At 40.8% G+C, this 13585-nt stretch overlaps 1 protein-coding gene across 1 annotated transcript in view; it reads left to right on the forward strand.

Moving 5' to 3' along the window:
• The window catches only part of ptk2ab (protein tyrosine kinase 2ab), a 142654-nt gene that overhangs the window by 60362 nt on the left and 68707 nt on the right, over positions 1-13585 (forward strand). The window contains exons 8-12 of the mRNA XM_065027571.1: positions 5467-5615; positions 6259-6331; positions 6597-6704; positions 7466-7583; positions 10084-10126. Of these exons, the coding sequence (XP_064883643.1) occupies positions 5467-5615; positions 6259-6331; positions 6597-6704; positions 7466-7583; positions 10084-10126 (491 nt within the window). The remainder of the gene's footprint in view (positions 1-5466; positions 5616-6258; positions 6332-6596; positions 6705-7465; positions 7584-10083; positions 10127-13585) is intronic.

Consider the following 13585-nt stretch of genomic DNA (forward strand, 5'->3'; position numbering starts at 1 on the left):
TTGGGGTGAGCTGTATGCTTCCTGCTACTGGTTACAGTTGTTAGGGGTTAGTTTAATGAGTTTGAGCTGTACATGAGTGCTATAATTTGGTTATTAGTTGTTATAGTGGAGTTAGGTCAGATGTATTCAGGGCTATACTTGGTCCCCAGTGAGGTCCAGTGCTATAATTTTTGGTTATGTTGTTATAGACCAGGTTAGTTTAATGAGTTCAGATGAGCTGTGTGCCTCCCCCAGTGCTATACTGGTTAGTTGTTAGGTTAGAAGTTATTTAATGAGTTATAGGGGGACATGACTATAGGCCTTATGACCAGGTTGGAGAACAGGTCAGATGTATTCAGGTTAGTTAGTTGTTTACTGGTTAGTGAGTTGGGAAGCTGTTTCCCCCAGTGCATGACTTGGTTAGTTAGTTGTTATAGCAGGGTTAGTTTAATGAGTTGTCAGATGTATTCCCCAGTGCTATAATTTGTTTAGTTAGTTGTTATAGTGGGTTAGTTTAATGAGTTGGGGTGAGCTGTAGCCTATGACCAGGGTGGAGAATTTGGTCAGATGTATTCAGGTTAGTTTAATGAGTGGGGTGAGTGAGGTCCCCAGTGCTATAATTTGGAGTTATTGTTACTAGTTTAATGGCCTATGAGCCAGGGTGGTGAAATTTGGTCAGATGTTATTCAGGACGGGTTCCTTTAATGAGTTGGTGAGCTGTCCTCCCCAGTGCTATAATTTGGTTAGTTATTGTTATAGGCCTTAGTTTAATGAGTTGGGGTGAGCTGGTCCCCAGTGCTATAATTTGGTTAGTTAGTTGTTATTACTGGTTAGTTTAGTGAGCTGTCCAGAAGTGCTATAATTGGACATTGTTATAGGCCTTTAATGAGTTGGGTGGAGAACAGGTCAGTGAGTGTATTCAGGACGTTGGGGTGACTTCCCCAGTGCTATAATTTGGAGTTGTTATAGCAGGTTAGTTTAATGAGTTGGGGTGAGCCAGAATAATTTGTTTTAGGTTACATGAGTTGGGGTGAGGCCTCCCCAGTGCTATAATTTGGTTAGTTAGTTGTTATAGCGGGTTAGTTTAATGAGTTGGGGTGAGCTGTGTGCCTCCCCAGTGCTATAATTTGGTTAGTTAGTTGTTATAGGGGTTAGTTTAATGAGTTGGGGTGAGCTGTATGCCTCCCCCAGTGCTATAATTTGGTTAGTTAGTTGTTATAGGTTTAATGAGTTGAGGTCCAGTGCTATAATTTGGTTAGTTAGTTGGGGGTTAGTGAGTTGGGGGCCTATCCCCAGTGCTATAATTTGGTTAGTTAGTTGTTATTCAGGGTTAGTTTAATGAGTTGGGGTGAGCTGTGTGCCTCCCCCAGTGCTATAATTTGGTTATGTTAGTTGTTATGACCGGGTTAGTTTAAGGTGAGTTTCAGTGAGCTGTGTGCCTCCCCAGTGCTATAATTTGAGTTAGGTTAGTTAGTTTAATGAGTTGGGGTGAGCTGTAGGCCTCCCCCAGTGCTATAATTTGGTTAGTTAGTTGTTATAGGGGTTAGTTTAATGAGTTGGGGTGACTGTTGAGGTCCAGAGTTGGGGTGAGCTATAATTTGGTTTTAGTATTTGGGGTGAGCTGTAGGCCTCCCCCAGTGCTATAATTTGGGTTAGTTGTTATAGGGGTTAGTTTAATGAGTTGGGGTGAGCTGTGAGCCTCCCCCAGTGCTATAATTTGGTTAGTTAGTTGTTATAGCGGGTTAGTTTAATGAGTTGGGAACAGGTCAGTGCTATAATTTGGTTAGTTAGTTGTTATAGCGGGTTAGTTTAATGAGTTGGGGTGACTGTAGGCCTCCCCCAGTGCTATAATTTGGTTAGTTAGTTGTTATAGCGGGTTTAGAGTTGTAGCTGTCAGTGCTATAATTTGGTTAGTTAGTTGTTATAGCGGGTTAGTTTAATGAGTGGGGTGAGCTGTGAGGTCCCCAGTGCTATAATTTGGTTAGTTAGTTGTTATGACCGGGTTAGTTTAATGAGTTGGGGTGAGCTGTGTGCCTCCCCCAGTGCTATAATTTGGTTAGTTAGTTGTTATAGCGGGTTAGTTTTGGTGCATGACTATTAGGCCTTAGTTTAATGAGTTGGGGGTGGAGAACAGGTCAGATGTATTCAGGTTAGTTAATGTTGTTACTGGACAGTGAGGTCCAGTTGTTAAGAGTTGAGGGGGTGAGCTGTGTGCCTCCCCCAGTGCTATAATTTGACCAGTTGGTGGAGAACAGGTTAGTTTATGTATTCAGGAGCTGTACTTCCCCAGTGCTATAATGGGTTAGTTAGTTGTTATAGTCGGGTTAGTTTAATGAGTTGGGGTGAGCTGTAGGCCTCCCCCAGTGCTATAATTTGGTTAGTTAGTTGTTATAGCGGGTTAGTTTAATGAGTTGGGGTGAGCTGTGTGCCTCCCCAGTGCTATAATTTGTTAGTTAGTTGTTATAGAAGGTTAGTTTGGAGTTGGGGTGAGCTGTAGGCCTCCCCCAGTGCTATAATTTGGTTAGTTAGTTGTTAGAACAGGTTAGTTTAATGAGTTGGGGTGAGCTGTGTGCCTCCCCCAGTGCTATAATGGTTAGTTAGTTGTTATAGTCCAGGTTAAATGAGTTGGGGTTTGGTGACTATTTGTTAGTTAGTTGTTATAGCGGGTTAGTTTAATGAGTTGGGGTGAGCTGGTCAGTGCTATAATTTGGTTAGTTAGTTGTTATAGCGGGTTAGTTTAATGAGTTGGGGTGAGCTGTGGCCTCCCCCAGTGCTATAATTTGGTTAGTTAGTTGTTATAGCGGGTTATAATGAGTTGGGGTGACCAGGGTCCCCAGTGAGAATTTGGTCAGTTAGTTATTCAGTTTAATGAGTTGGCTATAGTGAGTTGTTATAGCCAGTTTAATGAGTTTGGGGTGACATGACTATAGGCCTATGACCAGGGTGGAGAACAGGTCAGATGTATTCAGGATTCCTTACTGGATTAGTGAGGTTAGTTTAATGAGTTGGGGTGAGCTGTAGGCCTCCCCAGTGCTGGGTTAGTTAGTTGTTATAGCGGGTTAGTTTAATGAGTGAGGTCCAGAAGTAGTTTGGGGGTGACTGACCCCCAGTGCTATAATTTGACCAGTTAGTTGTTATAACGGGTTAGTTTAATGAGTTGGGGTGAGCTGTCCTCCCCCAGTGCTATAATTTGGTTAGTTAGTTGTTATAGATTAGTTTAATGAGTTAGGGTGAGCTGTGTGCCTCCCCAGTGCTATAATTTGGTTAGTTAGTTGTTATAGCAATCATGGTGAGCTTAGTTGTTAATGATTGGGTTAGTTTAATGAGTTGGGGTGAGCTGTGTGCCTCCCCCAGTGCTATAATTTGGTTAGTTAGTTGTTATAGCGGGTTAGTTTAATGAGTTGGGGTGAGCTGTGTGCCTCCCCAGTGCTATAATTTGGTTAGTTAGTTGTTATAGCGGGTTAGTTTAATGAGTTGGGGTGAGCTGTGTGCCTCCCCAGTGCTATAATTTGGTTAGTTAGTTGTTATAGCGGGTTAGTTTAATGAGTTGGGGTGAGCTGTGTGCCTCCCCCAGTGCTATAATTTGGTTAGTTAGTTGTTATAGCGGGTTAGTTTAATGAGTTGGGGTGAGCTGTGTGCCTCCCCCAGTGCTATAATTTGGTTAGTTAGTTGTTATAGCGGGTTAGTTTAATGAGTTGGGGTGAGCTGTATGCCTCCCCCAGTGCTATAATTTGGTTAGTTAGTTGTTATAGCGGGTTAGTTTAATGAGTTGGGGTGAGCTGTATGCCTCCCCAGGGCTATAATTTGGTTAGTTAGTTGTTATAGCGGGTTAGTTTAATGAGTTGGGGTGAGCTGTATGCCTCCCCCAGTGCTATAATTTGGTTAGTTAGTTGTTATAGCGGGTTAGTTTAATGAGTTGGGGTGAGCTGTGTGCCTCCCCCAGTGCTATAATTTGGTTAGTTAGTTGTTATAGCGGGTTAGTTTAATGAGTTGGGGTGAGCTGTATGCCTCCCCCAGTGCTATAATTTGGTTAGTTAGTTGTTATAGCGGGTTAGTTTAATGAGTTGGGGTGAGCTGTATGCCTCCCCAGTGCTATAATTTGGTTAGTTAGTTGTTATAGCGGGTTAGTTTAATGAGTTGGGGTGAGCTGTATGCCTCCCCAGTGCTATAATTTGGTTAGTTAGTTGTTATAGCGGGTTAGTTTAATGAGTTGGGGTGAGCTGTATGCCTCCCCAGTGCTATAATTTGGTTAGTTAGTTGTTATAGCGGGTTAGTTTAATGAGTTGGGGTGAGCTGTATGCCTCCCCCAGTGCTATAATTTGGTTAGTTAGTTTAATGAGTTGGGGTGAGCTGTATGCCTCCCCCAGTGCTATAATTTGGTTAGTTAGTTGTTATAGCGGGTTAGTTTAATGAGTTGGGGTGAGCTGTATGCCTCCCCCAGTGCTATAATTTGGTTAGTTAGTTGTTATAGCGGGTTAGTTTAATGAGTTGGGGTGAGCTGTATGCCTCCCCCAGTGCTATAATTTGGTTAGTTAGTTGTTATAGCGGGTTAGTTTAATGAGTTGGGGTGAGCTGTATGCCCCAGTGCTATAATTTGGTTGGTAGAATACATTTCTATTCTGATTTCAGATTTAAATAGCAGAGAAGTAGACTAAATTTTTTGTACGTTTTTGGGAAAGAGTTCAATTCTGAAAACTGATGTTTATATTAACAGTTTTGCACTTTTCATGTAGCCTCATTTGGGCCAGCTAATAGCCTTTCCACCGATCACTCAACATTATGGACTAAACGTTCAAATCCTGTTGCTGCAGGATTATTTAGCTTCCGCAATACTGGTCAAATTCCGATCCTACATCTGTATGTGTAAGACACAGCAACTGAGAATAACTGGTATCAGGCTTTGATTTATGAAACATCATGAATGACACCGAGACGCAACTGAAAATGGATGGTTCACTCAGTAGGCTTTGTACACTAATGAGCAGACTGACAGAGATGGATTTGTTGTGTAGAGATGTGCACAGGAGAGCACTCATACAGGATCCCAGAAACCATCATGTGACTAATTACCTTGATTTTTGTTTTCCATTTAGGCGGTTCATAATTGATGCTCCTCCAAGTTAATATTTGCATAATTAGAACATCTTGTTTTTGCAGAGACAGATAGAGTTTCTGCTTTCACAGAATGCAGATGATCTTATTGTCATGACTCATTATTGGGCTGTGGTGTCAGAGGCTCCTGGTGTGGATGTGTCTATGAGTCATCTGATGGGATGCTGAGGAAGGACTCTTCAAAGGAATAATAATGCTCAGAGTTGACTTTGTGTTGAGAGTTTTGATAATCACTATTTGTAGGTGTAGCCTTATAATTGATAAGGATGTTCAATTTTTCCTACCCTCAGTCTTTATTTGTTGTTAGTAACTTTCTTTTTACCAAGACATGTAGGAGTCCTTACCCTTTGTATCTCTCTCTCTCCACTCTCCAAGGCTAAACCACTAAGGAAACTCATCCAGCAGACCTTCAAACAATTTGCCAACCTAAACGATGAACAGAGCATTCACAAGTTCTTTGAGATCCTGTCTCCCATTTACAGATTTGACAAGGAATGTTTTAAATGTGCCCTTGGGGTAAGTAGGCTAGTGATAGACGCTTCACTATCCCACTGTGATAACGGTTGGCTGTCCCCAGGGAAACCCTGGCTGGCAGGGTTCCAGACAGGAAGAGCTCAGCTCAGTAGCCTTCATGACGTGTTTCACAGTGACACCTGCTGGGCATATCAAACACTGTTGCTTCTTTCATCTGTCTGTCTGTCTGTCTGTCTGTCTGTCTGTCTGTCTGTCTGTCTGTCTGTCTGTCTGTCTGTCTGTCTGTCCTGTCTGTCTGTCTGTCCTGCCTGTCTGTCTGTCTGTCTGTCTGTCCTGCCTCTGTCTGCCTGTCTGTCTGTCTGTCTGTCTGTCTGCCTGTCTGTCTGTCTGTCTGTCTGTCCTGCTGTCTGTCTGTCTGTCCTGCCTCTGTCTGTCTGTGTCTGTCTGTCTGTCTGTCTGTCTGTCTGTGCCTCTGTCTGTCCTGTCTGTCTGTCCTGTCCTGCCTGTCTGTCTGTCTGTCTGTCTGTCCTGCCTCTGTCTGTCTGTCTGTCTGTCTGTCTGTCTGTCTGTCTGTCCTGCCTCTGTCTGTCTGTCTGTCTGTCTGTCTGTCTGTCTGTCTGTCTGTCTGTCTGTCTGTCTGTCTGTCTGTCTGTCTGTCTGTCTGTCTGTATTCTATCTCTGTATTCTAGTCAGTTGGATTATCTCTGTGGAGCTTGCCATTGGACCTGAGGAGGGCATCAGCTACCTGACAGACAAAGGCTCAACTGTGAGTTACTGCTGAGTTATCAAGCCTTTCCTTTATTCACATTCTTCTGTACATTTACATTTACATTTAAGTCATTTATTTATCAGAGCACTTCAAATTCTTCACCTTAAGACATCCAGTGGAACATTTTGTGCACTGTAATTTTGACAATTTTTCCTACCCAATTCAGGTCTTATTCAGTCGTTCAGTGACGTTCAGGCTAGCCAGGAAGATGATAACCACCATGGATGTTTCATTCTGTGCTTTCTGTTCTGTCTGTGTTCAGCCGACACATCTGGCCAACTTCACCCAGGTACAGACCATCCAGTACTCCAGCACGGAGGACAAGGTGCGCCAGGGGATGCTGCTGCTCAATGTGGCTGGAGCCCCTGAGGTACCGTGTGTGTGTGTGTGTGTGTGTGTGTGTGTGTGTGTGTGTGTGTGTGTGTGTGTGTGTGTGTGTGTGTGTGTGTGTGTGTGTGTGTGTGTGTGAACATGTATGAATTCAGTAACATGCCCTGCAGTGGCCTCAGTGAAGTTATTTCCCGCACTGTGGCTGGTTGACAGATGAGGAACTCTGAGCAGTAAACACTTGATTGACCACTAAGGGATTCTCCACCCCTGATACTAGCAAAACATACGCCTCCCTGCATGGGTTCTTCGATGGACTGTGTGTGTGTGTTCGTCCTCTCACTTCTCTCCTTTGATGTGCTGTGCTTTGTCCTAAATGGAGGTCTCAGCTGGAGGAGGAAGCCCTGCTGATGAAGCCTCTTTGTTGTCTGACTGTCTAACTGTGTTAGTCTGACTGTCTGTCTTTCTGACTGTCTGTGTCTGTCTGTCTGTATTTCTGACTGACTGACTGACTGACTGACTGTCTGTCTGACTGTCTGTCTGTCTGTCTGTCTGTCTGTCTGTCTGTCTGTCTGTCTGTCTGACTGTATTTCTGACTGTCTGTCTGACTGTCTCTCTGTCTGACTGTCTCTCTGTCTGACTGTCTGTGACTGTCTGTCTGTGACTGTCTGACTGTCTCTCTGACCGTCTCTCTGTCTGACTGTGTCTGTTTGACTGTCTGTCTGTCTGTGACTGTCTCTCTGTCTGTCTGACTGTCTGTCTGACTGTGTCTGTTTGACTGTCTGTGTATCTGTGTGTCTGCAGCCTCTGACGGTGACCACAGCGTCTCTGAACACGGCAGAGAACATGGCGGACCTGATAGATGGATACTGTCGCCTGGTCAACGGAGTCTCCCAGTCCTTCATCGTCCGCGTTCAAAAGGGTACGCTAACACTGCTGCTGACACCTTTACACTGAGTGGAGGGGTTTTACACACACCCACAATAACAACAGGATCTGGATAATAACAAGGTCGACACAGAGAAAGAGGGAACGTCTGAAAAACAGTGAGCAGACATTCCCCTTTTCCTCTATGTAGTGGAAGTTCAGACTGACATGCTGCTGTGTTGTGTACTGTGGACAATAGACATGACTGTGTTAGAGCAGTGGTGGAAAGAGCTCCAGACTCCACTGCACTGAGGCTGGATTGTAGGGTCACAGATTGATACATGTAATAGGATTTATTTGACCTTTACTTATACAGGTGTGTCCATGAAGAACACATTGTTATTTACATTGACCTGTCAAACACATCAATACACATCAATTACAAGATACACATCTATATTCACATCAATGACCAAATACACATCTATATACACACCAATTACACCATACACATCTATATACACATCAATTACAAGATACACGTCTATATTCACATCAATTACCAAATACACATCTATATACACACCAATTACACAATACACATCTATATACACATCAATTACCAAATACACATCTATATACACACCAATTACACAATACACATCTATATACACATCAATTACACAATACACATCTATATACACACCAATTACACAATACACATCTATATACACATCAATTACCAAATACACATCTATATACACACCAATTACACAATACACATCTATATACACACCAATTACACCATACACATCTATATACACATCAATTACACGATACACGTCTATATTCACATCAATTACCAAATACACATCTATATACACACCAATTACACAATACACATCTATATACACATCAATTACCAAATACACATCTATATACACACCAATTACACAATACACATCTATATACACATCAATTACCAAATACACATCTATATACATATCAATTACACAATGCACATCTATATATACACATCAATTACACAATACACATCTATATACACACCAATTACACAATACACATCTATATACACATCAATTACCAAATACACATCTATATACACATCAATTACACAATGCACATCTATATATACACATCAATTACACAATACACATCTATATTCACATCAATTACCAAATACACATCTATATTCACATCAATTACACATCTATATATACACACAATTACCAAATTATACATCAATTACACAATGCACATCTATATACACACAATGACAAATACACACATACACATCTATATACACATCAATTACAAGATACATCTATATTCACATCAATGACCAAATACACATCTATATACACACCAATTACACCATACACATCTATATATTCACATCAATTACCAAATACACATCTATATACACATCAATTACACAATGCATATACACATCAATCTACACATCTATATACACATCAATTACACAATACACATCTATATACACACACAATCAATTACACATACACATCTATATACACATCAATTACACAATACACATCTATATACTATATACACATCAATTACCAAATACACATCTATATTACACAATACACATCTATATACACATCAATTACCAAATACACATCTATATACACATCAATTACACAATGCACATCTATATTCACATCAATATTCACATCAACCAAATACACATCTATATTCACATCAATTACACAATGCACATCTGTATTCACATCAATTACACAATGCACATCTATATACACATCAATTACACAATGCACATCTATATACACATCAATTACACAATGCACATCTATATATACACATCAATTACACAATACACATCTATATTCACATCAATTACCAAATACACATCTATATTCACATCAATTACACAATGCACATCTATATTCACATCAATTACACAATGCACATCTATATTCACATCAATTACACAATGCACATCTATATTCACATCAATTACACAATGCACATCTATATTCACATCAATTACCAAATACACATCTATATTCACATCAATTACACAATGCACATCTATATTCACATCAATTACACAATGCACATCTATATTCACATCAATTACACCATGCACATCTATATACACATCCATTACACCATGCACGTCTATATTCACATCAATTACATGATACACGAAAAGCAAACCCAAAAGGTAAAATATAATCATATGAAACATATCCATTCGTCAGTAAGTGAGCCCACATTCATCCACGACTTCACATGTTTTGTAACTGATTTTCATTTCAGATTATAGGTGTGGTAATAATGTTGTAATTGACATCATGTTTTTCCAGTAAGACTCTTCTCTGCTTTAGGCTCATAAATGAAAGAATGTTACATATTTGATGTCTCATATTATGAAATTATATTAATAATGATGAATGTGTGACTGTGGGCATTAGAATGGATCCTGTTGATGGACTGTAACTGTACTGCTAACCCGACATCTAACTCCCTTTAACAATCACCAACAGAGGGAGAGAGAGCGCTACCTTCCATCCCAAAGTCCACCCCGAAGTAAGTACATGTCTCTCTCTATCCTCTATCTCTCCCTCCTCTATATCTCTCTCTCTATCCTCTATCTCTCTCTCCGCTATATCTCTCTCTCCTCTATATCTCTCTCTCCTATCTCTTCTCTCATTCTCCTATCTCTTCTCTCTTTCTCCTCTATCTTCTATCTCTTCTCTCTCTATCCTCTATCTCTCTCTCCTCTATCTCTCTCTCCTATCTCTTCTATCTCTTCTCTCTCTATCCTCTATATCTCTCTCTCCTATCTCTTCTCTCTTTCTCTCTATCTCTTCTATCTCTTCTCTTCTCTCTCCTATCTCTTCTCTCTCTATCCTCTATATATATCTCTCCTATCTCTTCTCTCTTTCTCCTCTCTCTTCTATTTCTTCTCTCTCTATCCTCTATCTCTCTCTCCTCTATATCCCTCTCTCCTATCTCTTATCTCTCTATCCTCTCTCTCTCCTATATCTCTCTCTCCTATCTCTTCTCTCTTTCTCATATCTCTTCTCTCTTTCTCCTATCTCTTCTATCTCTTCTCTCTCTCTATCTCTTCTATCTCTTCTCTCTCTCCTATCTCTTCTCTCTCTATCCTCTATCTCTCTCTCCTCTATATCTCTCTCTCCTATCTCTTCTTTCTCTTCTCTCTCTATCCTCTATCTATCTCTCTCATATCTCTTCTATCTTTTATCTCTCTATCCTCTATATATATCTCTCCTATCTCTTCTCTCTTTCTCCTATCTCTTCTATTTCTTCTCTCTCTATCCTCAATCTCTCTCTCCTCTATATCTCTCTCTTTCTCCTATCTCTTCTATCTCTTCTCTCTCTCTCCTCTCTCTCCTCTCTCTATATATCTCGGCTCTCAATTCAATTCAATTCAAGGGGCTGTATTGGCATGGGAAACGTGTTAACATTGTCAAAGCAAGTGAGGTAGATAATATACAAAAGTGAAATAAACAATAAAAATGAACAGTAAACATTACACATACAGAAGTTTCAAAATAATAAAGACATTACAAATTTCATATTATATATATATACAGTGTTGTAACAATGTACAAATGGTTAAAGTACACAGGGGAAAATAAATAAGCATAAATATGGGTTATATTTACAATGGTGTTTGTTCTTCACTGGTTGACCTTTTCTTGTGGCAACAGGTCACAAATCTTGCTGCTGTGATGGCACACTGTGGGATTTCACCCAGTAGATATGAGAGTTTATCAAAATTGGATTTGTTTTTGAATTCTTTGTGGATCTGTGTAATCTGAGGGAAATATGTGTCTCTAATATGGTCATACATTGGGCAGGAGGTTAGGAAGTGCAGCTCAAGTTTGGGTCAGTCACAGTGGTCAGGTATTCTGCCACTGTGTACTCTCTCTGTAGGGCCAAATAGCATTCTAGTTTGCTCTGTTTTTTTGTTAATTCTTTCCAATGTGTCAAGTAATTATCTTTTTGTTTTCTCATGATTTGGTTGGGTCTAATTGTGCTGCTGTCCTGGGGGTCTGTGGGGTGTGTTTGTGTTTGTGAACAGAGCCCCAGGACCAGCTTGCTTAGGGGACTCTTCTCCAGGTTCATCTCTCTGTAGGTGATGGCTTTGTTATGGAAGGTTTGGGAATCGCTTCCTTTTAGGTGGTTGTAGAATTTAAAGGCTCTCCTCTGGATTTTGATCATTAGTGGGTATCGGCCTAATTCTGCTCTGCATGCATTATTTGGTGTTCTACGTTGTACACAGAGGATATTTTTGCAGAATTCTGCATGCAGAGTCTAAATTTGGTGTTTGTCCCATTTTGTGAAGTCTTGGTTGGTGAGCGGACCCCAGACCTCACAACCATAAAGGGCAATGGGCTCTATGACTGATTCAAGTGTTTTTAGCCAGATTCTAATTGGTATGTTGAATTTTATGTTTTTTATGTCCCTCTATCTCTCCTCTCTATCTCTCCTCTCTATATCTCCTCTCTCTATCTACAGTGCCTTGCGAAAGTATTCGGCCCCCTTGAACTTTGCGACCTTTTGCCACATTTCAGGCTTCAAACATAAAGATATAAAACTGCATTTTTTTGTGAAGAATCAACAACAAGTGGGACACAATCATGAAGTGGAACGACATTTATTTGATATTTCAAACATTTTTAACAAATCAAAAACTGAAAAATTGGGCGTGCAAAATTATTCAGCCCCCTTAAGTTAATACTTTGTAGCGCCACCTTTTGCTGCGATTACAGCTGTAAGTCGCTTGGGGTATGTCTCTATCAGTTTTGCACATCGAGAGACTGACATTTTTTCCCATTCCTCCTTGCAAAACAGCTCGAGCTCAGTGAGGTTGGATGGAGAGCATTTGTGAACAGCAGTTTTCAGTTCTTTCCACAGATTCTCGATTGGATTCAGGTCTGGACTTTGACTTGGCCATTCTAACACCTGGATGTGTTTATTTTTGAACCATTCCATTGTAGATTTTGCTTTATGTTTTGGACCATTGTCTTGTTGGAAGACAAATCTCCGTCCCAGTCTCAGGTCTTTTGCAGACTCCATCAGGTTTTCTTCCAGAATGGTCCTGTATTTGGCTCCATCCATCTTCCCATCAATTTTAACCATCTTCCCTGTCCCTGCTGAAGAAAAGCAGGCCCAAACCATGATGCTGCCACCACCATGTTTGACAGTGGGGATGGTGTGTTCAGGGTGATGAGCTGTGTTGCTTTTACGCCAAACATAACGTTTTGCATTGTTGCCAAAAAGTTCAATTTTGGTTTCATCTGACCAGAGCACCTTCTTCCTCATGTTTGGTGTGTCTCCCAGGTGGCTTGTGGCAAACTTTAAACGACACTTTTTATGGATATCTTTAAGAAATGGCTTTCTTCTTGCCACTCTTCCATAAAGGCCAGATTTGTGCAATATACGACTGATTGTTGTCCTATGGACAGAGTCTCCCACCTCAGCTGTAGATCTCTGCAGTTCATTCAGAGTGATCATGGGCCTCTTGGCTGCATCTCTGATCAGTCTTCTCCTTGTATGAGCTGAAAGTTTAGAGGGACAGCCAGGTCTTGGTAGATTTGCAGTGGTCTGATACTCCTTCCATTTCAATATTATCGCTTGCACAGTGCTCTTTGGGATGTTTAAAGCTTGGGAAATCTTTTTGTATCCAAATCCGGCTTTAAACTTCTTCACAACAGTATCTCGGACCTGCCTGGTGTGTTCCTTGTTCTTCATGATGCTCTCTGCGCTTTTAACGGACCTCTGAGACTATCACAGTGCAGGTGCATTTATACGGAGACTTGATTACACACAGGTGGATTGTATTTATCATCATTAGTCATTTAGGTCAACATTGGATCATTCAGAGATCCTCACTGAATTTCTGGAGAGAGTTTGATGCACTGAAAGTAAAGGGGCTGAATAATTTTGCACGCCCAATTTTTCAGTTTTTGATTTGTTAAAAATGTTTGAAATATCCAATAAATGTCGTTCCACTTC

This window comes from Oncorhynchus nerka, linkage group LG14 (genome assembly GCF_034236695.1).
Source record: "Oncorhynchus nerka isolate Pitt River linkage group LG14, Oner_Uvic_2.0, whole genome shotgun sequence".
Lineage (NCBI taxonomy): Eukaryota > Metazoa > Chordata > Actinopteri > Salmoniformes > Salmonidae > Oncorhynchus > Oncorhynchus nerka.